The sequence below is a fragment of the Corvus cornix genome, chromosome 2 (assembly GCF_000738735.6).
Source record: "Corvus cornix cornix isolate S_Up_H32 chromosome 2, ASM73873v5, whole genome shotgun sequence".
NCBI lineage: Eukaryota > Metazoa > Chordata > Aves > Passeriformes > Corvidae > Corvus > Corvus cornix.
The window spans coordinates 100706245-100731146 of NC_046333.1; the positions used below are offsets into that span (position 1 = coordinate 100706245).

Sequence of the window (24902 nt, forward strand, 5' to 3'; positions counted from 1 at the left end):
CAGGGCCGCGGGCCGGTGGTGACGGCGGGTCCGGGCGGCCATGGCGCACCGGTACCTGCTGCTGGCGCGGGCTGGCGGCTGCCGCCGGGGGCTGCCCGGGGCCCCGCTGCAGCAGCTGCTCTGCGGGAGGGGCCTGCTCGGGGGGGCAAGGCCTTGCCTGGCTCAGGTAAGGAGCGAAGAGGGGGACCGGGGGTCGAGGGAGGGCCGTGGCGGTGGCGGCGGCGGCCGGCCCCGGGGCGGGGAAAGGCGCCCCGCTGCCCGGAGCCGAGAGCGTCTCTCTACTGCTCGCGGCCTTCCCCGGCTCGTCCTCAGCCCGTTCGGAGGACGCCGTCCCGGCCTGCTCGGTACCGGCCCTTCCTGGCGGCGGGGAGCGAGGGCCGGTGGATGGGTGAGTTGGCGGGCTGGAGTGCCGTGCTTCCCGGGCTGGAAGTGGCAGCCGGCTCCGTGCGGGAGAACCTGCGGGCTCCTTCGGCTGCAGGAGAGTTGTCTTGCAGAAGGAAAACAAGGCGACGCCCCAGAGCTGCTGCTGCACCCCGCCAGTATTTAAGAGTCTTAGAACGTTAACAGTTTGGAAGGGACCTTAAAGATTTTCTCGTCCCAACTTCTCTGCCGTGGACAGGGAACCCCTCCCACTACACCAGGTTGCTCAGAGCCCCATCCAACCTGGCTTTGAACACTGCCAGGGTTGGGGCGTCCACAACTTCTCTGAGCAACCTGTTCCAGTGTCTCACCACCCTCACAGTACATAATTTCTTCCTACTATCTAACTTAATTTCTTCTCTTTCAATTTGTACCCATTACTCCTTATCCTGTCAGTACAGTTCCTGACAGAGTTCCTCTCCAGCTTCTCTGTAGACCCCCTTCAGATACTGTAAGGTTACTATGAGCTCTCCATGCAACTTTCTCTTCTCTAGACTGAGTAGCCCCAACTTTCTCAGCTTCTTTTCGTAGAGGAAGGTTCTCGGGTTCCCACTGGTTTCCCAGGTGCTGTGTCCCACCTAACTCCAAAGTTTTTCCATTGCTTTCTCAGGGTGGTGGTATGCATTAGGTGGGTTTATGGCTGTGTGAGAGACTGAAATGTTAACAATTAATGACTGAGCCGTTTGTTTTGGGTGTCAGTGTTTTGGAAAAAAGCCTGGTTGTTTGCATCCTGGGATTGCATGGTGCAGTGGTACCATGGATCTGCACCTACTGTTGTGGTATTAACTGATAAATCATCGTGTCTGTGTGTTCATTCTTAGTGAAATGGCCTTTACTCTCAGCTATTACAAGATGTGTACTACCCTTGTTGACAGCTCTAATGCAGTGGAGGAGTGACAGGCCTATGCTGCTGCTTGGGAAAAGGAAGATGCTTAATTCCTCTGTCTTTCATTGGCATCTTGAGAGGTTTGCTTTGTTTTCCTGTGGCATAGAGTGGTGAACAGCCACACCTTTATAGGAATGAAGCTTATCTCTAGGATAGTGATAATTGTGAGATGAATACAGAGAAGGATGTCAGTAGCTTTGTTCTCAGCATGAATATGTAGTTTGTTTTTAATGATGAATTTGGTTTTGTTTGATCAGAGCTGAACATCATTTCAACAATAAATAAAACACTATCAGCAGTGCTGCTGATATCTCAGGAAGCTAATTTTTGTTTCTTTCAATAAAATTTGATGAGTTCTTATTTGGAATCAATCTTAGGAAGGGGACTTCGTTTACATTCTAGCTTCTGGCTTTTTGTGTAGGCAGAAAAATGACGGTCTTTGTTCCATAAAAGCCATTACTTTTTTAAATTGGTCTTTCTTTAAGAAAAAGTGAGTAGCTTGGAATCATAGAGCCTTAGAAAAACTTGGGTTGGAAGGGACCTTAAAGATTGTCTCGTTACAACCCCCTTTGCCATGGGCAGGGACACCTCCCACCAGACCAGGTTGCTCAAGGTACCATCTAGTCTCACCCTGAACGCTTCCAGGTTTAGGGCATCCACAACTTCTCTGAGCAACCTGTTCCAGTGTCTCACCACCTTCTAGGAGTAAAGAATTTCTTCCTAATATCTAATCCAAATCTCTACTCTTTTAGTTTAAAAACATTTACTCTTGTCCTATCACTATTTGCCCATGTAGAAAGCAACTTGAATTAAGTTGAATTTCTTCATCAACTTCTTGTTGTGTGTTGTCCCCTCTGCCCATTATGTTCTTATGTAATATTTTGGTAGCTGTTAGATAATTAAGACTTTCAGCTTAATTTTACTTTGATTTGGAACTTGATAACGGATTCTCTATCCGATTTGTATAGCTCAGCAAGTGGACTTTCTGTTCCTGCTTTGTGTAGCCTCAGTTTTTAAAAAATGGATTGTGCTTACAGAGTTTTGTAAACTTTTTAAGTAGTTCTGCTTGTGATCTTGGGTTTGCATGGCACTCTGGACTAGTAACATCTTATGGGTTATTTTAATTCTAAAACTGACCTTTGTGTATTTTGCTTATCTAGAACTTAACATTTTAAAAAGTCTTGATTTTTAGGATGGTGTCACAAGGTTTGTCTGAAAGAAAAAATCAGATTTTTTTTTTGTTTTGTTTTACATGCAGTGAAATTTTTTGCCTCTGACTGGGAGACACTTGGCAAGAATTTCCTGGTAGACAGCCCAAAACAGCATCCAGTCAAAATGTGCTCTGCTTGCTTTCTCTCTGTTTAGGCAGTGGGTGTGCTTATATCAGCTAAGCTTGCTGTGGCATTCCCACTGCCAGACAACCCAGGGACAGGCCCCGTATCAGGATCAGTATGATCAGTTTTTGTGCTGATGTTTTACAGAGTTCTTGAATATCTCCAGTGAGAGAGACTCCACAACCTTTCTGGGCAGCCTGTTCCAGTGGTTAGTCACCCACACAGCAAAGACATTCTTCCTCCTATTCAGGGGGAGCTTCCTGTGCATCAGTTTTTGCCCATTGCCTCTTGTCCTTTTGCTCGGCACCACCAATAAGAGCCTGGATCCATCTTCCTGTCACCCTTCCCTCAGATACCTAAAGATGTTAATGAGGTCCCCTCTCAGACGCCTTTTCTTGAGGCAGTCAGGTGACTTACTGATCATGCCATGAAGTTATTTGTTCCTTTTTCTCACAAAGCAACTTCAAAGCACTCAGCTCTCTGCATATTAACTTGACAGGTGACTGTGTGTGTTCATGGAATTTAGGATCTCCAGAGACAATCCAACAAGAATCCCGTTATTCAGGTCTGCCCCAAAGCTCCATCTGCTTATCCTTCTCTCTCCTTCACTTAAACTGTAACTTAATTGTGTAGTAAACCCATGCTGGTCTAGCCCAGCCGGGCAATTGGATTTGGCTTACTTTAAGTTTTCTTTTAAACATGAGCAGTTGCTTTATCTTAGTTGGAGTAAAGCTTTCTGAATATTCCAGTCTCTTTGCAAATAAAAAGTAATCTGAATTTGCAGAAGAAGTAAGTCCCTAATTCTTGTGCGTTATGGGAGACCACTGACATAGGAGAAAACCCAGTTGTTTCTTTGAGTTTCATCAGTTGCTGCAACATTCACTGCCGGTATTTGAACTATACATGGTCTGTGGCAAGCTCTTTTACTGCCCACATGGATGCATCCCACTTGTCCTAAAACTTCTAGAAGCACAGATGGAATTGCTCGTGTTGGAGGTCATAGTATATTGGACTTAGTAGTTGTTCTCTCCGTTAGCTTCTCTCCAGACTGTCTGCACTGCACATGCTTCTCATAATCGCTAAAATACCCTCTTGGATTTTCAGTATCAGATTTTATTCAGAGACGTGGAGACGCGCAAAATTAATGGCTTGACCAAGCAGCCCAAGAATTCTTAGCTCAGTCTGCCGCAAAAGCAAGCAATGAGAACATTTTGGTGTTCCTCTTGGTTCCAGAGGTGGAACTACAGAGATGCTTGAAATAAGTCTAATGTATCTCATCATTTAAGAAGGGGTAGAGGGGAAGCTCCCAGACAGAAGATTTCAGGAGAGTTAGAGCATTCAGTTAATGATGGCAGCATGCCTAGGGTAGTTCTAGTGTGCAATTGAGTAATCAAAAGTTTCTTTAATATGCAAAAATAGGTTTTGTTTGCAACCACTGTACCTTGGCTATAACACTGAGCTTTCCTTCACAGATGTAGTCCTAGAGGTGTTAGTCCCAGGTGGATGTTTGCTGTCTTGCAAGGATACTCAGAGTCACATTTTCAGGACCTGTTGCTTTTCAGTTAGTGGTGTTTATTTTTTGCATTTTACTATTTCTGTGACTCTTAAGGTAAATAGCTCCTAATTAAAAAGAACAGAAGACTGAGCACCTTTATGGGGCAGAAGGGAATGGAGACAGAAAGAAAGTCAGTCTGTGGGGAAATCTTGGTATGGATATTTTGTTTCTCAGAAGTGTTGGAAAAGCTTATGAAGGGGATTTTATCTAAAATATGTCCTTATTGAAAAAAATAGGTATGATTTCTCTAATAAAATTGCAGTTTACACTTTTTGAAAGTATTCAGCTACAGTAGCAAAATTTTGTTAAGAATTAATGAGTTTAAATATTTAGACTTCCCTGATTGCACTTAAATGATGAATAACAGTAAACAGCCTTAGGACAAGGTGCTATAGGCTTAGGTTTGTTGTGGTTTTATAACTGGATGTTTACCCACCTAGGGCTTTAGGTCTTCTTTTTGAACTGAGATTCTTCCTCTGTGTTGGTTCCTTAGCTGGATGCAAGCATTGTCTGCCATATCCCTTTATTTTGGATTCAAGGAGATCTCTCATGTTCAGAAGCTACAACTTCTTAACTATTTGAAAAAAAGTTGCAGATAAAACATGATTCAGCACTGTGTGCATCATGGTTTTACAGTCACAGCTAATGTTGCACTTAAGTATCATTCAGCTGGTATGATGAAATATTTCCCATAGAAATCAATGTGTATTAAATGTTCATAGCTTGTAGTGTTTTCTGCTTGGTTTTTCTCTTTTAATATAGATTGTTTTGTTTGTGTGTGAGATTAAACTCTGCTCTTAACAATGAGAATAAAAATTTCCTTGCTGTAGAATTTACTCATTTGATGAACTTTTATTTTTCCACTGTTGTCTTACTTTCTGGCCCACAGCAGTTACTACAAGGTCTGTTGTAAAGTAGTCTCTGACTAGCTGCAAGTCTCTAGTAGAGAGCTTGAAGATTTTCATGGCATGTTCTTGTTGCTTTATGTTTCTTTTTTGTTTTTCAGCTCTGTGAACAAGTTACTCCTGGAGTTACTGCTGACAGAAGCACTGTCTTGGCAAGTGTAATCGCTGCTTGCAGAAGGCTTTTCTCTCAACCTCCCAAAGGTGACTCTGATTTGTGAAGTGGAGCAGGCTGCTTACATACCTTGCTGAGGACTGCACTCATGTACCATTTAGGTTTATTGTCTGTGGGGAAGGAAGTTCTTGTACTAACCAGCCTTTAATCTTGAGATGGAACATTGGATTTATGGGATTTTTAGGAGCTATTAAAGAATAGTGTGCTTTGCTTAACTTCACACTGTGCAACGGAGCTTTCTGTTGAACTAAGCTTCTCTATCTCTGGTTAAAAGATAGCTTTACTTCAGGTTATTAAATACATGTAGTACTCCCTTGTCAGTGTAGTAGATTTATTTATGGAGACCAGGTAGAGCTTTTCAAGAACAAAGCTGGTTTTGCAGTCTGTATGTTGCTAGCTTCTTTGCTGGTGTATACATTCAGCTTGTGACTACTGAAGTGTGATGACAGAATTGTAGAATAAAAAACAATTATGAGCTTCTTTCCTCTTTCCTAATAGGATTTGAAAAATATTTTCCCAATGGGAAAAAATCTAATGGAACTAAAGGTACACCTGGAGAAACAAAAGGTAAAAAAGGTGCTTGACTTCAGTTCTTTGTGAGATGCGTATTCATTAAATTAGATTTTGGCATAACAATTGTGAGTTTGGGTTTTAGTTTTTTTCTTTATTTTTCAGGGAAGATATTTCTGTACCAGTGTAGTTTAGAAGTGCAAATTTGTATGTTTTTATTATACATGATATGAAAGCAAAATAATGTTAACCTTATGGAACAGTATTTATTTTTATGCTTCTGTTGAAATGCTGTCCCTCACTTATAAGTTAACAGACCTCTCTTCTGGTCATAATTGTCTCTCTGCCACTTACTGGACTATATAGCTGGTTTTCTATGGAAAATGCTGTTCCTCACATAATCTAATTATTGTAGTATTACAAACTAGTAAATTTTTCAGAACATCTCCTTAATGTAACTAATAAAAAGTAATGTGAGATTGGCATAAGATGTAATGATTTTTTGTTGTTGTTGTTAGAAACGAAGGAAGCTAGTTCCAGACAACCTAGTGGGACTAGTAGTGGAGGAGGTGGCAGTGGTGGAAAAAAAGGTGGCAAGAAAGAAGAAACTAACTGGTGGACCAGATTACAGAAGGTTTTGACTTTAAATTATCTTTCGTTATATTACAGTCTTGTCTTCATGAAATAACCTTGCTTTTTGCTTTAGCCATGTTTTTTGCTTTTTAGGGCCATATTCTGATTGCCTAAATCTTGCTCAAGCCTCCTGTACCAGGCATTTCATAGTAACTGGCTCTAGGTGGCTCCCCACTCCGTGCCTTTCCTGAGTAACTGTTTTGTGCATGACTCCAGAGGCATCTACCTCTGGTTCGGGAATGTTAAGCTGTGTGAATGTGGTTGCCAATAGTCAATATTCTTAGAGTGGAGCCTCAGACCTTTAAAGGCCTTGTGTTTCATTTCAGTGTCAATTTGTAAAACTTTCTGACCACACAATGCCCGTTAAATGTAGTTTGCTCTTACCTGTTCTGACCTTAATGGAATACTTTGTGAGTTTCCTCTTGAAATTTATTGCCATTACCTGTGACATAAATATGATAGCACCTGATAGTACAGTAATATAAAGAATGCTTTTGGTGCACATATTTTTCCTCCTTCTTGTTTGTTTTTTCTTCTGTTAGTTTTTTCCTTTATTTTTTGTCTTGCATGTAGTCCTGGAGACCAAGGATAATTGTTTTAGAATGGAGGCAGAAAGGTCATGTGATTTTTTTCTAAAAGCAGTAGTTTGTAGATCAAAACTGTTCAATTACTGTTTGTAAAACACTTAAAGGTTTACTGTTACTATAATTCCTCAGTTCTAGCTGAAATTACTGAAGTGTGTTCATACAGCAAAACAGACCTTTGTTTGACATTTTCTGTGGCAGCCTTGAGGACAGGGAATCGAAGCCACAAGGAGATACCAGAACCTGTTTGCTATATGCTTACTGTATTACAGACTGTAAAATTTTTTTCCTCCTCTCCATTTCCTAGGGTGACATTCCATGGGATGTCAGGGAGTTTCGGATGTATGTAATTGGAAGTTCTTTTTTCTGGACAATGGTTGTATACTACTTCTTCTTCAGGGTCCCTGGGAGAGAAATCACCTGGAAAGACTTTGTCAACAACTACCTTTCTAAAGGATTGGTGAGTGGGGAAGGGAATCCATATGAAACATCAGAGTGCTGAGGAGGCTTGTTTCTGCCTCCCCACTTATGCTTGTGTTCATGTGTCTGTAGAGTGAGAACTGGCTCAGAGTAATTTTTTGAGTGAGAAAGGGATTAGCTTTCATTTTCATCAGTTCCTAGATCTGATTTCAGGATAGATGGGTGAAGACTTATGTCATTTCAAGAGAGGAGGGAGAATAGCAGCTCAGGACAAAACTTTTGTTGCGTAGCTGTTGTGAATGCTGGTTTGAAGGGGCAGTGTAACCACGCTCTCTCTGGGTGTGGCTTTTGCAGTACAGGTAAGCTGACTGAATGGCTTAAACAGACAAGCCAGCTGCCTTTGGAAGAAGCTCTCCTTACCACTTGCATGAGCCCATCCCTCTGAAAGAAAAGCTTTTCTGCTTGTTTCATGCCTGAAATCAGTTCCTTGGGGAATCTGAGAAGCAGCAGTGAGAACAGAAAGGAGGGGGGTGGGGAATGGAAGAATCCCTTCAAGGACAGTACATTGGCGTCCCTTCAAGGGCAGTAAATCAGCCTAACTGTGTTGTAAAGTACCCTCCTCTCTTTGTTTTCTCCTCTCATTTCTTCTTAACCTGGAGCCACTACTGGAGCAATCAATTTTATCATCAATATCTTATCTTTCTGTAGAACTTGGCAGCTTTCCACACTTGGAGTAATAGGTTGGTGATTCCCTGAAGTTCAGGAGATTGTGTCTTGCGCAGGCTTTTTCCACTTCAGGAGCCACTAGTTCTTTGCTCTCTTCCCTCCCTGCTTGTAGCCTTGCCTGCAGATTAGGAAAGCTTTGGTTTGGTTTGTCCTCTAGGTTTCAGACCTAGAGGGATTTTCTGTTAACATAGAACTAACCTTCCATTACTTTGGTAAGCTGCTGAACAGGGTGTTTCTTACCTTTCTTTTCTAACTGATCTCTTCAGAGCTGCTCTGTATGCTTTTCCCCTTCTGCCTAGACTGTCTTACAATCTGTCCTGTTTTGAATTGATGATTGTGCACATCTTGTGAAAAAACCCCTTACTGATAAATTTCTGAAGGAGTAAGACAATTAACTCTAAAAAGATTAGTTTAGCTGTTATAATGAACAAAGCCTGAAGCTTCTTTGCAGAAAAGCATTGTGAAAGTAGGCCATTGCACAGAACCAAGTTTCTTGTGTCTTTGTAAGATGTAGTGTGGATATTCAGACAGACTAAATGTGTAGCTATCGAGTGCTACACATTAGTATGTTAGGTTGCCACAGTGGTGGGGAGAAGACTGCACTGCTGGGGTCATGTGCTTTTCAAAACAAAGGGGTTCAGGTAGTGCTGCATGAAATCAGGTTAGTTCTAGAGTGACTTCTTAGCTCATGTTTTGCTTCAATTCTTCTGGAAATGGCCACATGTAGCGAGTTCAGGGAGCAACCTTACTGACCTGTGTGCAGCTCAGGCCCAAATACTGGAACCATTGCTGGTTTTAAATGCTTTAAGGATGCTGAAAGCAGTTATTTTATGGGAAGAGGAAGAAGAAGTGGAAAAATCTTTAGTTGACTTGTAAAGAGACCTTGCCAAACCGAAGAAACTAACCATTGGAGGAGACTTGTAAAAGAGAGCTTAATGGTATATATCTGCTAAACCTATAGCACAGTTCTTAGGTTTATATGGTATCTGTTGCCTCAGCTAAATACTTCTTTGTCTGATTGATGTTATTGTGTTTAATATGGTAGCACAGGAAGCCCTTTCTATTCGGGAAAACAATTGTAAGAGCAAAGTTAAGATTTCCCTCATTTTGCTCAGTTTGCTTTGTTTTGGAAGCTGCTATAAGAGTCTGGAGTCATATAACTTACTGCTTTTGGTGTTGGACCACTGAGACAAGCAAGTATTGTTTAACTATTTCACTGTAAATGATTTTTGCTGAGGCATGCATTGGGTTTTTTCCTTGACAAAAGGGTATGACATCAATCTTTCAATCTCGATTCTGATGTGGCAGTATTCTTTTTTTCCTGATTACATACATGATTCTTAATGGGAAACTGTAGACTGTGGAACTGTTCTGATACACATGATTAATTTTATTCTGCTAACTGGAAAACAGATTCACATTTGGTATCTGAAGCTCTTAGCTGTGGTGGAAGCGCAGTGACTGTACACTCTTCACTCAGGTTTTGTTCTTTTCTCCTCCTACAGGTGGACAGACTTGAAGTGGTGAATAAGCGCTTTGTTAGAGTTGTCTTTGTTCCTGGAAAGTCTCCTCATGAATGGGTAAACGCTTTTAATACATGTACATGAGACATTAGAAGCAGCAAAACAGTCTTTTTAGGTAAAGTTTGAGGCAGAAACTTGGTCTGGAGCATTAATAATTTCTTAATCTAAAACATATTTTCTGCATTACTGTTACATTATCCTACATTGTGTATTTCTCACTTTACTGTACCAATTGTTTTGCCATAGATGCCTTTAAACTATGGCAAGTAGTTCCTTTCCAGCACTTTGCTCTTTAATACAGATGCTTAAATAGGAAGACCAAGAAATTGCTGAAGGTTCTGTATTTTTAACTGCTGTTTTCCATCTGCTCAAGAAAATCACAGGCTTAAATGCACATACTTTTGAATCTTTTCTGTTCCAGACTGCTTTTAGCCAGTTAGTTGAGAAAACAAAAAGAAGTGTTGGTTTCCAAAGTACTTATTTCATGGAGTTGCTCTTCTAGTAGTACAGTGAGGAATAGACTAATGCCGGTGGAAGTTTTTCAAAGAATGATACCCAGTGGCAGAGACCAATTAAAAAATAAATAAAATTTTCATAGAAAATGTGGAAAATTCAAAGAAGCATTAGAAAAACTTTATCAGGTTACCTGTTCTTAGGTGGTGGAGCTTTTTTTAGCTGTCTTTCTGAAACAAGGTCTGCAAGTCCCTCCTGGCTAAAGTGAAATCTGCAGCAATTACTTAATCAGTGAGTTTCAGTGTGGCTTATTTATACACCTACTCTTTAGCCCACATACAAGCAGTTGCCTTCATTTCTCAATCAGTTAACTCCTGTTTTTTTCATTTTCAATGTTAGGCTAAGGAGGGGCAAGTCAGGCAGGTCATGGTGCGAAAGGGGAGATTTTCTTGAAAGACCAGATCTCAACACATTTTGAAAGTAATGTCTTGATTTTTTTTTTTTTTTGATCTATGATAAATTTCATGCTGTTTTTTTGTGAAGACAGCTTACTCTAAAGCTAGTATAGACTGCAGAAGTTTTTTTTTAAGAAAAGCAAAAACCTTTCTTAATCAGAAGGGCAGAGACCTTCAGATGAAACAATAAGTTGTATGACTGCTATGTTTCCAGGTTCAGTGCTCTGTATTATTCTGACTATATAGCTCCCTTACAAAGATCTGTTTATTACTTCTGGTTTTTTCTGGAGAAAATGCCAGGATTTCCATCTGTTTAAAGTGCCCCAAAACCATTGGGTGTTATCATCTCTGCAGAAGCAATGACAGATACAGTGTATTCAGGTTGGGAGGCTTCAGATTTATTGCGTGTCTCTTACATCATTTACACACTTGATAAGGCAACTTAAACTTGGTCCACATTTAACACCTGCACAAGGAATTATCAGACTAGAAGAAGTTGTCTTGTAGTGCAGGTGAAGTTTGCTGATCTCTGCTTTTTTCCCCAGCAGTACGTCTGGTTTAATATCGGTAGTGTGGACACTTTTGAACGGAATCTTGAGACTGTGCAGCAAGATCTGGGAATAGAGGTGGAGAACAGATTGCCTGTAGTCTACTCAACAGAGAGTGATGGGTAAGAAGCTGCTTTAAAAAGTCTCTGGTAAAAAAATGGTTGTGTTTACAGCAAAGTAGATTTGTAATACACACACCTTATGCTTCACTAGGTGGCAGTATTATCAGAATAACAATCAGCTTGGGTTTGAGTGTTACCTGTAAGAGAAGCTGTTCAGTACTTTGTCTATGAAGAAATCCATATCCTCTTACTCTAAATATAGCTTCGTATTATATAAATGCTTGTTTACTATAACTCCTTTCTTCATTTAAGCCCTTCCTCCCAGTGACTTTTACTAGAGCAAGAGATAGCCAGGCACAACAGTAGAGCTCCAGAGATGATGCTCATGTAGACTTTTGAACAGAAAAATTATATCATAGAACTACAGTCTATTGGCTGAGATATTCTGGGCATCAATGTCTGCCCAAAAATTCAGCATAAATCAAATTCTGTGGCCTTGGAAAAAAGCAAGAGATTGGTGATTAAGTAGATCACACTAACCTGCCTGTTAGCAGAAACTGGAAGATGTGTCATGCTCTTAATTGTTAAGAAAAATAGTACTGATTTACAGCTGATTTATAGCATTGTTGCTTCCTCATTAGGGAATAATGGCTCTAATACTAGATTTGTGTTCTTTATGTTAGCCTTTTGTAGCTGAATTTTATTGACCTGGACTTTAGAAGACAGTAAAAGTGCTTCCCTGATGTATTTTTCCAAATGGCTTAGAAGACAAACATAATATTGTATCCCAAGAACTGGTTTCTTTTTGTTCTAAGTGAACAATTACTCCTGGTGGTGTCTGTGGAATAGGTTTTGTATCATGAGGAAGTTCTGCTTTGGGTGTAGTAGCTCATGTGATTAATGAAAATGGCTTATTTAGTGCTTCTGTTGCGTTTTCTTTCTTTGTACTTTGGTGTGTGTGTTTTGGTGTGGGGGTTGGAGGGGAATGTTTTGGTTATTTCTGCAGTGTGTTTTACCAAGCTGCTGCTACCTGTTGGTCTTGGTGGCAGCAGGAAAAGTGGTGGCCTTAACTCTGGGCAATCCTGCAACTTCAGGTAGAAGTTCTTATTTCCTTGGTCTACACTGCCTGCCTCATTTTTCTGTTTCTTTATAATGTAGCATGCTCTTAAGGATGGTCCATAAGTAAACCTGTTGAGCCCTTAAGTAAACAAACCTGGGGAAAAGTGATGGTCAGGGCAGCACAGTGCTTGTGTGAAAAGGCTGCATGTTGGCCTGAGGCTTCTTATAATAGACTGCGAAAAATAGGTCAGTTCCTGTGCCTTCTTCAGCCTTGTACAGACCTTTACTTCCTGAATCCCTCTTTATGACCACAGCTCTGGTCCTTTCTGTTCTTCATGTATATATTGCTCTGCCCCAGGAATGCCACAGGAAACAGGGGGGAGCAGCAGCTACATATAATCAAAGTACTACTGCTCCCTCTTGGATCAGGATCTGCTGAATACCATAGCAGAGGGAAAAAATCCTTCTTTTCCTCTTTATCCCAGAAATGTGGGTTATCAGTAAAGCCTGGAAATCCTGTGCTCACTTATGACTGTGCTTCTTTTCCAGATTTTGTTTTTGCGGAGTGTGTATAGAAAGTCTTGTGAGCTGTTTGTTGAAGCTGTTCCTTTTCACAGAAAAATCTGTACAGTGCTCAGATACTATGATAAAGAGGATTGTGTTAGGGTTTTTGGCTTATACAGAGCTGTGCTAGAAAGCTGGAGGACAATGGACAATGAATAATAAAGAAACCCCCACACCCCAAGAAACCAAAACCCCCCCAAAAAATCTGTAACCTTGAAAAGGAGAATGGAAACATTGAAAGAAGAAAAAACATGTAAAAAACTTAAAGACCTAAGGGAAGAAGAGCGTGTATTTTGGAGAGAAATTTCTGCTTGAAGTAGTAGCATATGCTGACTGTATGCTATTTAATACAACTTATTTTGAGAACATAACCATTTACATAACTAGTCCTGTAAATATACCTTTGAAAAAACAAACTACTTCTGTTTGTTAGGTAAAGCAATTTTTCTCTGTAAAACTCATCAATGTTACTTGATATGGTTGGTTTCAAAACAAGCAACTATCAATATAACAATTTGTTTTCAAATTTATTTCGGTTGTTTCCCATTTGAACAACCTGCAGAAATACAAACAATTCAAGTTAATTGAGTATTAGTCTTGAATTTGTTTGTTTATGATGGAACCAACATCTTTGACATGTTATTTACAGTGCTGGGTTTTTGTGATGTGTTTTTCTTTTTTTATTTGTTTTTCTCCACAGATCATTTCTCCTGAGTTTGCTGCCTACAATTCTGATTATTGGTTCATTGCTGTACACATTAAGAAGAGGTCCTGCAGGCTTAGGTCGGGCAGGGCGTGGAATGGGTGGACTTTTCAGTGTTGGTGAAACTACAGCCAAAGTCCTTAAGGATGAAATAGATGTTAAATTCAAAGATGTAGCTGGCTGTGAGGAGGCCAAATTAGAGATAATGGAGTTCGTTAACTTCCTGAAAAATCCCAAACAGTATGAGGATCTGGGAGCAAAAATTCCAAAGGTAAGGGAATGATGACTTAGACTTTATTCTTCTAGTAGTCCTCAGTATTCTGAACTGTACTAGGATTGTTTACATATGCAATGCTTTCCAGCTTGTGTCTTCTCACATTTAGAAAAAAAATAAATAGGCATTAAGTGTCAGCAGTGTAACTGTGGTGCCAGAAGACTTGCCTTGTGGAATACTTTATCTATTCACATGGACCTGAAATGATACACATAGAGGTATAGCATCAATCCTGTATATACTTACTACAGAATTGCCTTTTGGCTGTGCTGGCAGGGGAGCCCACCTGATGACACACCTTTCTTTTTCTTGTTTAATAAGTCAGTCAAAGAAAACACTGTTCCTGTAACTCCTAAGACAGCATGGCAGTGTTGTATCTGATTTGTTTTTCCTTTTGCTCGTTTAAGGGAGGGATTAATCTTCCGTTATTTCCCTGCATGATTTTGACTGTGGTGAAAGAAAAGCCAGTGGACTCAATATCATAACATGCTATTTCATAGGCTTAATACTATGTTTTCTTCATGAGGAAAATATACCTGTTTCTCTTGCAGGGGGCAATTCTGACAGGTCCTCCAGGTACTGGGAAAACACTTCTGGCTAAAGCTACAGCTGGAGAAGCCAATGTGCCATTTATCACAGTCAACGGCTCAGAGTTCTTAGAGATGTTTGTTGGTGTGGGTCCAGCGCGAGTAAGTCTTTGGCCTTGCTCTTTTCTTTCAGTACTGGCTATTGAAAGGATGTTGTCAGGTTTGGGAGACAAACAGTTTGATTACAGCTGAAGTTCTTTCAGGTTTCTTACAAGTGATGCCAGATGCACATCTAAACACAAAAATCAGAGCTGTATCTTTTATTAAAGTTACTACGGCAGTTCAGAATCTGGTTTCAGGCCATTAAGGATGTGCCTCTTTTCAGGTGCTTAAGAACACAGAACAACACTCTTCAAGCTCTGATCTGAAGTAAATTTAGTAGCTGGATCAGAAATGTGTAGCTCATTTGACCACTGCTATGGGAATGCCTCTTCCTGCTCTAAGTCCTTCCTCTTTCTTTGAAGAAATTTGTTCTCTTTTAGTTTCAAACTCTTAGCTGTAAGGAGTTTTCTTGGACACACAGATAAACTTCTGGTTGAAATACTAGTCCAGTGACTGATTTCTGGAGATCGGGTGTTTAAAGTAACCAAATATATATATAATACATTTTTGTCCTTTTCTGCCTCAACTGTCTTAAAATAGCTCATTAAAAACACATTAAGTGTTATAAACAACTTACTGATATTTTATGGTAATAAAAATTTGGGAAAGTATTAGGTATCCTAAAATAATAGTGATACTCAGACTTCTGTTGTCAGTAGATACCTGAAATGCCCCAAAGCAAAGGTACTTAACCTCTCTGTACCAGTCTGTGCAAGTGCTTTTACCCAGTGAAATCTGTTGACACAACTTTGGCTGGGAATCGAGCCTATAGGAAACAACATGAGAGAGTGTTTTACTTTCAGTTCCTATTAATCTATTAAATAAGGCAGTTGTTAGTGATGCTAAATTGATAATTTGTAAATTGGGATGCGCTACAACTAAAACTGCTTACACAGGCTTGGTTTCTTTGGTGGTTTTTTAGCATATATGCGTTATGGAAACCTTTAGTTTCCATAATGCGTATACACTAAAAATAGTTGTATGAATCTGGATTTCTTCTTGTTCCAATGAAAAGATAGTTCACTTGAAGCATCTGACACTTGTTGATCTTGTTCCTTCATTGTACTTTTTTCTGGTGACTTTCTGTAGTACAGCCTACTGTCCAAAATTTGCATATCTTCATGTCTGCTGTACATTTTTTTGTCATCAGAGAAGCCTTCTCTAATTGCATCACTAATGTATAAAGTAGTAGAGCTCTGAGCTGCATATAATTCCTACTCAGGTCAAAATTCTCCATTAATTTTTCATTTCCTGTTTGCTCCAGTTCGATTCCTCAGTTGTAGATCTGTTGACTCACTGAACTGGTTTTAATGAGGTCCGTCTGATACATTTGCAAGCAGAGCAACATTGCTATGTTGCATCTGAAAGTCAAGTCAGATTGTGCTGCAACTACCACAGTAGTTAGGTAATGCCTTGTTTAAAATATGAAAGTCTAAAAAAAATTTCAGCTATCTACTCAATTCCTGAATATTTTTTCCAGACTTCTAGAAGTTAATTTAACTTCCAAATGAATATTTTGAGGGGAATTAAGTAGCTTATCACTGCCGTGAGAGCTGACTGAAGGCTTTGGCATGCTTGTTCAGAGCCATGTCCAGTTATAGGGATATTGTTACTGATGTGCCTCTTCCCTTCCTCCCCACCCCCCAACTTGAAAGAGTTACAAAGCAGTCTGATGCCTTCTCTGTTCTTTTGTTAAGGTTAGAGACTTATTTGCTCTGGCGCGTAAAAATGCCCCATGCATTCTCTTCATTGATGAAATAGATGCAGTAGGGAGGAAGAGAGGAAGGGGCAACTTTGGAGGACAGAGTGAACAAGAGAACACACTCAATCAGCTTTTAGTAGAAATGGATGGTGAGTATTTAATGTCTAATACCACATTATAATAACAAGGATATTGGAAAGAACTAATACGCTTGTTCAGACCTGCTAACCAAGATTTGGATTCTAGCTTAAATCCAAATCGTATCTGTTTCCTTGTTTCCTAAAATAAAGAATGGTGACTCATTTTGCTGCAGCCTGGTGTTGTACTAAAATTCATTCAGAGACAAAGAACCCTCATTCTGTATCTCCTAACTCTTTGTTGTAGTTGAATAGGCCAAAAAATTCTTCGCAATAAGACCAGTCTGTCTGTAAAAAAATACAGCTAGCCGTGCTGGTTCTGCGATTTCCTGAGCAGTTAATCTATTATTGTATTTTGAAGATAAAGCAGGATTTGATATAGTACTTCACAGAGCAGAGCCCAAGGCCATTTTCTTGCTTGTTACATAAAGCTGGACAATGCAGCAATAAATAGAAATATTTTCAGCTTTAAGATAATTTGTTTAAACTGTCAGTTCTTACATGACCCTGTAAAGCGGACAGTCTTTATTTCTGTTTTTTGGTTTGGTTTTTTTTCACAGAAATTATATTTACACAGCTTTTCTCTTTATCACTTTTCTTTAACAGGATTTAATACAACCACAAATGTAGTCATTTTGGCAGGTACTAACAGGCCAGATATTTTAGACCCAGCTCTGATGAGACCAGGACGCTTTGACAGGCAGATTTACATTGGTAAGTTTGCCTGGGAGCCTGTGTCATCCTGTGTTTGTAGAATACTGCGGAAGTCACTGCAGCTATGTAACTTTCTTGCACACATTCAATTTGAATATGTATGTGTGTGAAAAGTAAAACCATGTATTTTATTTTAAAGGACCCCCAGATATAAAAGGAAGAGCATCCATTTTCAAAGTTCACCTTAGACCTCTGAAATTAGACGCTGTCTTAAATAAAGATAACCTAGCAAGAAAGCTTGCATCACTAACACCTGGGTTTTCTGGTAAGTGACTCCTAATGCCACTGTTCTCCATTTACTATTTAAGCTGTAGATGTTTGACTTCCCTACTAATTCTGGTTTTCTTGCACCTGATCTTTTGGATGGCCTTTTATTTCGTTGTATTTACTGGCACAGCCTGAAATTCTCTTTGCCTGTTTGAGCAATTAGGCAGTTTCTGAGGGTTTCAAGTTTTGTCAGCTTTAGTCAGGGTGGCATGAAAAGGCAGTTTCTTCTGTCTTCAGTGCAAGCAATTGGGAGGTTTCTTATTGTTATCACTTGTGTGTGTGTTCTTCCTTCATTTGTCCTGTCCTTTGTTGCATTCTTGGAGACTTCTAGAGAAGACCTGGGTTTTGTGGAGTTTATGTGCCTATTCTTTAGGGGAATTTATGTTTCTGGATGTAAAACCCAAAAAAAAGTGCAGAATTCAACTACTGGTCAACACAGATTTTAAATGAATTGCATTATAAGCAAGTAATGAGAGTTTTAACATCCGTCCTAATTCAACACTTGTGAATTCTTCACTGGTGTTTGGTCTGTATAAAACTGGTTTTCTGAGATTTGATTGTCAATGTTTCTGGCAGCTACAGTGATGATGTTTAAACCAAGTTATCTCTGCAAATAGTGTTAACAAAAAGTGGAGGCTTGAAATCAGTAATGTGAAAGGATATCTTCTAGAGATATGCCAATATCTGAGCTATACTGAATTCACATATAGGAAATGCATGCAGCTAAATATACAGTAGTTTAAGTATAATCTGTTGCAGACAGAAAAGGAAGGTGGGATGTGTCAAACAAGTACTTCAGTGGTAATAAACTTTATTTGTTGGCTGTCTACCTATGAGAAACATCCTAAAGCCTATAACTATAGTACATGCATTTAAATATATCTTGAATAATTAAGCTATTTCAGAGTACATTACCTTTAATTTTCAAGTTCGGTGAGAGTTTATAGCAAACTAGTTATAGATAAGGTTATCTTTATGCTAAACTCAGAGAAAATTGTTGAAAAGGATCAGTAATTCTTGCCTTCTCTGCTTTTAGGTGCTGATATTGCTAATGTCTGTAATGAAGCTGCTTTAATTGCTGCAAGGCATCTCTCAGATGCTATAAACCAAAAGCATTTTGAGCAAGCAATTGAAAGAGTTATTGGAGGTAGGTGAATTGCATCAATTTTTTCTCAAAAATTGTAATGTGGCAGGCAACTTCCTTTTTTATATGTTTAGGAAGCCATGCTTTGAATCTTTGTCCTGTTCTTCAAGGGGGATTTTTTCCTCTCCCAAACACATCTGAGATTTAGAAAAGAACTATCCTGTCTGTATTGCTGACTTCTGTAATAGAGAAAGGGGTACAAAGAGAAATTTCATCAGGACGCTTCTGTAATTTCTTCAAACTGGCAAGAGGAAAAGCTGTTCGGATTTAGGGATGCTTTTAACTGCTGCTAGCCTGAAATAGTCCAGAAAAGATTTTTAAAGTGCAAATGTTTTATTTAAATATTTGAATATTCTTAAGAACTTGCTTTCAAACTAGAAAGTTTAATGAAGGACAAGGTTACAGTGAAACCTGAAAGATGCAAATTTCTAAAAGTTGCAAGTTCAGGGTTTTTTTAAACTTTTTCCATAGATCATATGCATGGCCTACTAAGTATTGCTCACCATCTTTCCAAATGAGGTAAAGGATTTCAGAGGAGAAAGGTGTGTCTGAAACTACTAATAAAATTTATTTTACAAAGGTTTGGAAAAGAAAACTCAAGTACTCCAGCCAGAGGAGAAAAAGACAGTAGCATATCACGAGGCAGGGCATGCAGTTGCTGGGTGGTTTTTGGAACATGCTGACCCACTGTTGAAGGTAAGATGGCTAATTTGAACTTGTAATTTTAACAGTAGTGTGGACAACATCTTTTTCTTTGTGGTTTCTTTTGCCCCCTAACATTAAGAAGATATTAAAATATATAATCTTAAAAAAAGCAGTGCAAGTGTGTCAATTTTAGAGTACATTTTGGTTAATTTCTTGTAACTTTCTTAACTGTTTTCTGACTTAGCTGTTACATGGGTAGTATAAATGTCCTTTGAAAATGAGAGACCTGATCTTCCCATGAGTCTGCCTGCCTTGATAGCTGCTTTTTCTCTGAGGCTTTCAGTACAGATCAGTAGTTTAAGTTAGTCTTACCAGGTTACACAGGTATACTTCAGGAATATAAGTATAAAAAGGGTAAATTTCAGTTTCAATTTGCTTTGTTTTGGGTTCACAGCTTGACAAGTTGAATGTAAAGGAAAAAGCACCAAATCTCCCAAGTTACTTTAACATTCATAGTTTTGCATAGCTGTGTTTTTAATCTCATCTCAAGCTTAAAATTAATTTTGTACAATTTATTGCTGGAAGAAAGGTCATTAGTAAATGTGGAAACTCCTTAAACTGTTCAGAATGCTAGAGATGGAAAAATGCTATGTCTGTTACAGAGTATATAATGCCCAATACATAACTCTCAAGGAATTGTGGGTTTTAATTAAAATAGTACTTTGAAAATATCATACAGTTTTTAGAGAAGATATGACAGTGGTCTTACCTTTCTTTTCCAGATATTCTAGTAGTTGTCATCCCAGTTTAGAGCTAGCCAGGGCTTTTAGGGATAAAACACATTGGGGGCAAAACTGTAAGCGGAAATAATGTCTGAATTATACCTCAAGGGTGAGTATGGTGTAGGTTGTGGTATTAAAAAGTAAGTCAAACTGAAGAATGCTTTTTGGTTTTTAACACTGGTCAGTTGTAGCATTCTGTTAATGTCGATTGTAGGTATCTATTATTCCACGTGGTAAAGGACTGGGTTACGCTCAGTATTTGCCCAAAGAACAGTATCTTTATACCAAAGAGCAGCTACTGGACAGAATGTGCATGACTCTGGGAGGACGCGTGTCTGAGCAAATCTTCTTTGGACGAATTACAACTGGTGCCCAAGATGACTTAAAGAAGGTGACCCAGAGTGCATATGCTCAGGTATGGGCTTAAGTGAGACTTCTTTCTTTCCTTTACTGCGTTATTTCCAACCTAACTAATATTTTGATATGATGCAGTTTCATCAGGTACTTCCTTCAAAAGCCTAGTTTCAGAAAACACTGCATGAATAAACATCGTGGTGTTGTTTAGAGATGCTGATGACTCAAGTATTTTATTTCAGTCTCACAACAGCAATCCATGCATTAGGCTTTGATTACTGCCCTACATCTGCCCACAGGGACATAACGTGTTGCAGTTGGATCCGATTGGATTCAATTACATGTGGAAATTGTATACTTTTTTTAAAATGGAGTTTAGTGCTCAGATTTGATCATATCATCCTACATTTACAATTGCCCAGTGTGAAGATTCAGTTTGGATTCACACCTGAAATCCAGACAACCTTGTATTAAAGCACTATTTGGTGTCAGCTAAGGCTATGGGAATTAAGACATCAGTTTGTGTTTGTATCGTATTAACTAATGTAGATGAGTAATTTAAAATCTTATCAATGCAGTGACTCACCTAAATGTAGCTGTGTGCTACACACAGGTGTGTTACTACATTTCCTGCATCAGCACAAAAGATGTTATCTCATAAGACACTCATAAGGTGAGCAAGAGACATTTTGGAGTATACTTATCTTCCCCTGCACACTTACCCCAAATCCCACCTACTTCCTGGTCTCAGGCGTGCTTCTTGTAGCCTCAGTTCTGGAAGTGACTGTGTAGTAATATCCTGTTAGTTCTGTGGGATCTTCAGTGACTCTTGTTCAATTTTAAATTTAAAAATTAAGTCTACTTACAGACTTCTGCACATGTTAACCAAAAAAAATTATCAAACTTTTCTTAAGGAAGCAGGTTAAAATGCTTGGCTCTAATGGTGAGATCTCTTTGAGTTCTGAATAGTCGTTGTCATACCTATGTGGATCTTGCTAGAGTGAGAAGTGCTGCTTTAGTAACCATCGAATTGATAGTAGCCATGGAGTCAATAAATAAATAGCAGTTTGAACTTGCTTCTGCCTCTGTTGGAGCAAAATGCAACTTAAAACATCCATATTTGGCAACTGGACAAGTCAGTATTCAGTACTGAGGCAAGCAAGATAAGAATTGTTTTCACATTTGTAGAGGAGTGTTTTGGGATGAGGAATAGCATATGATTTTTGAACTTGATAGAAAAAAATCCTCAAGACCCTCTACTTTAGTACTTACGTCACCTTATCTTTATGGGTGAATAGAATATGCTAAACTTCAGAAGTATTTTGAATGGCAAAACACATTTCTGGTAAAGGAGAAGAGTTTTACTGCTTAAGGAAGGCAGAAGTGTTTTTTGTGTAATATCTTAGTATTTAAACAGCAAAGCAGTATGCATACCACTAGTAACTACTTTGAAATGGTGTTATTTGTGTCCTTCACTTTAATCAATAAAAAGAAATAAGAGAAAGCCAACACATGTCTGTTAACTTAGGTAGACTTGAGTTTTCAGGGAAGGGTTGATGTTACAGGAAAAGATTAGGTTATAGCAAAATTACTTCTTCCTTTCCTTTTTGTTGGCCATATTTTACATCAACATACACTAAAATCTTGCTGTCTCTCCTTTGTTTATTTGATTTTTTTTTTTTCCTTCAGATTGTTCAGTTTGGTATGAATGAAAAAGTGGGGCAGATTTCCTTTGATCTCCCTCGTCAAGGAGACATGGTCTTAGAGAAACCTTACAGCGAGGCAACTGCCAGGTTGATAGACGAAGAGGTGCGGTCGCTAATTAACATTGCCTATGAAAGGACATTAGAACTTCTGACTGAGAAGAAAGCAGAAGTGGAGAAGGTGAGCATTACAGTATTTTTAGCCACTGAGTTCCAGATGGTAAGCCAAAATCTGAATTGAACGGAATTAGATTTAAAATAGTGACTATATAAGTATATGAGGAGGTTTGCTCAAAACCCACTTGATGTAATCTTGAGAATGTGTCACAAGACTTAAGTAAATACAAACTTCCATTTGTGTTGGAACACCTCTGAGCATATCACAAGCATGATTTAGCATCCCTCCTTGCTTATGTGGTCAATATTCAGTTGGAAAGTTGGAGGGAAGAGTCTGCCTACTAACGTAGGGTTTAGTAGATGTGATAGACAAATAAAAAACTTAAAAACTCAAAGACGATAATACCAGGACCCCAATCTTTTGGGCTAAAAGAAGCCCTTGTAAGCAGGGACGTTCATATGACTTCTTTTCTCTGAGTTCCTTTTGAATGTTAATAAAAATATCTTTGGCTTCTTCTGTTCCTGTCCCTTGGCTGCATGTGAGCTGCCTCACTGCAGCCGATATATGCAGCTTGTGCATATTCTCTTTCTTCATGCCACAAAACCTGATACAGCAAAAGGATAATTTTCTAGAATAGGCATCCAATAGGCTTACTGACAAGCCATAAATCCTGTTGTAGCAGGTCAGCATCCTGAAAGAGATCACTGAATGTGGTTCGTGCTGAACAATGAGCTCACTGACCCAAGGCTGCAAACTACCCTGGTACAGTATTCACACATTGGTATTTTATGGTGCTCTTTCGCTTGTAACACAACAGCAGCCTGACTGAGCCATCCCCATTGGAACACTTGTTTTCATCTGTAGCTTAATGTCTTGCATCAGGAGCTTTTTGGCAGAAGTGGAAAGCTGCTGCTCTTAAGCAACAATAAAAGCAGTAGTGACCCACAGAGAGGGCACTTTGCTTAATCTTAAAAGCAGGATTAAAAATAAGATTGTATTTGTTCTCCCTAAGTGCTCAAGGGGGAGAAGACTCTTGTATCTGGTGAACTCTGAACAACCTGTTTTTTCTATCAAAGTTAATCAATGCCAAGTTAACTGCCTTAACAAACTCTTCTAAACAGGACAGCCATCTTAGGTATTTTATATGTGTGACATAACTTGCTGTGCTATTCCAGGTTGCCCTGCGACTACTGGAGAAGGAAGTGCTTGACAAAAGTGACATGCTAGACTTGCTTGGCCCAAGACCATTTGCAGAAAAGTCTACTTATGAAGAATTTGTGGAAGGTACAGGAAGTTTGGATGAGGATACTTCACTACCAGAAGGCCTTAAAGACTGGAACAAAGAGCGTGAAAAAGAAAAAGAGGAGACAACAGATGAACAGGTCGCTAGGCAGATCAGAGGAGGGATGCCATTTTAACTGTGAAGTGTGTGCCCCCGTTGACTTGAGCTCTGGAAGAGAAACAAACTCACCTAGTTTGTACTTCAAAACAAAAAATATTTATTCAGCCAAACTGTATTAGGGATGGGTGGAGGAGTGATCTCTTGGGATGAGATAAGGATGTTTTGCTTCCGATGTACATGTGTGAGATCCTCAGTTCACTGGTAAAAGGTGGTCATCTTTCGTTTGTCAGCTGGAGAAGCATACATGGGATTTGAGCTGCAGTGGAACGCCAGAACCGAGCCTCTCAAGCTTTGAAACAGTTCAGATTCATGCACAAACTTTGTGGCACTGGTCTTTTTTTTTTTTTTTTCTCCAATCGTCTGTAAGCTTACAGAAATCAAAGGGTTTTTTGATTATTTATCTAAACTATACCTGTATGTGACCTGTTTCCAAAAAGAAAAAGAATCATACAAAATACTTAGTCAAATGTGAAAGTCTGGTTGTACAAAGTACTAGCTTTGCAAAACTATCAGCTCTTTCATCTGACCCTTTCCCCTTCACATCATTTTGATTTTAGAGTTTGTCTACAGAGAACTGCCATGTATGTTGACAGTGAAACTGGACACTTGCTTAAATATATTAAAATGTACTCATGGTTCAGTGTCTTAAATTAAGTCTGAAACTGTTTGGCTCCTGCAGTTTTACCAGTCAGTTTTTTACAGAGTTCTGTAAAATATTGAACATATGAATGTGTTGTGTAAATACAGTTTGAGTCAATAAAAACAGTACTTTTCTGAACAAAGCTTACCCTTTTTTTGCTGGTTTCTTGGTATAGAATTCAGAACAATACAAACCTCTGTTAAAATAGAGTTAACAAGGTTGTGCTCACAAATACCAAAAGCAGCAACCAAAACCAAAGGTGATAAATCAGATTGTCAGAGTTGCATACTGGTTTTCTGAACCTAAAACAATGGGGTTTTTCCCCTGCTTAGTTGAATACAGTTGTTTTAGTAATCTGCTTCTGGTTGTCTGCTGAATGCTAAGAATTCATTAGTTGGAGAATTCAGCTGTTCGAAAATTAATGGCCCGTCTGCCCATCCCAGCAGAAGACAGGGAAGCATGGTTGGAGGGTGGAGTGTTGGTTAAGTGGGGAAGGAAAATGAACCAATCTTCTCTGCTGGACCAAAAATCCTTAAAGGGTGATGAGTCAGAGGGCAGGTTAAGAGGATAACTAGTGACTGATTCCATCTCTATGTTGCAAAACACTGGAAAGCGAAAGCAGTAGGCTAACAAAGGAGAAAGTTTGTCTGAAAGTTTAGACCCTTGGTTCTAAAGTTGAGTTAAATTATTTATGGAAATTATTCTTTTGAATTTTCTTTTTCTTCATGATAGAACTTGTTTCTGTGATGTTACCTGGCTTTACAGTGAAGAGGCATGAGAGAAACAGAGCAAATACATCTATTTGGGGCGTATTTACTG

General features: G+C 39.2%; 1 protein-coding gene across 4 annotated transcripts; it reads left to right on the forward strand.

The window, feature by feature from the left end:
* On the forward strand, positions 1–24230 carry AFG3L2 (AFG3 like matrix AAA peptidase subunit 2). 4 transcript variants are annotated; one of them, XM_039548415.1, is made up of 17 exons: positions 1–166; positions 5202–5301; positions 5771–5848; positions 6301–6416; positions 7307–7459; positions 9651–9725; positions 11122–11246; positions 13510–13783; positions 14338–14475; positions 16173–16326; positions 16921–17028; positions 17168–17293; positions 18332–18442; positions 19020–19135; positions 20081–20281; positions 21910–22104; positions 23217–24230. In XM_039548415.1, the coding sequence occupies exons 1-17, from the start codon at positions 41–43 to the stop codon at positions 23457–23459; spliced, it is 2439 nt and encodes an 812-aa protein (XP_039404349.1). In that variant the 5' UTR covers positions 1–40; the 3' UTR covers positions 23460–24230. The 4 variants fall into 4 exon arrangements, with proteins under 4 accessions (XP_039404349.1, XP_039404351.1, XP_039404350.1 ...); XM_039548417.1 differs by having other exon boundaries at positions 2–166; positions 5771–5839; XM_039548416.1 differs by having other exon boundaries at positions 3–166; positions 11125–11246.
* Positions 24231–24902: the final 672 nt, after the last annotated feature.

Excerpts from the sequence above, each read along its gene's own strand:
- AFG3L2 (XM_039548415.1), top strand. The coding sequence starts at position 41 with ATGGCGCACCGGTACCTGCTGCTGGCGCGGGCTGGCGGCTGCCGCCGG. Across the intron at positions 6,417-7,306 it reads GGTGGACCAGATTACAGAAG|GGTGACATTCCATGGGATGT; the intron begins GTTTTGACTTTA and ends TCCATTTCCTAG. Across the intron at positions 9,726-11,121 it reads GAAAGTCTCCTCATGAATGG|CAGTACGTCTGGTTTAATAT; the intron begins GTAAACGCTTTT and ends TTTTTTCCCCAG.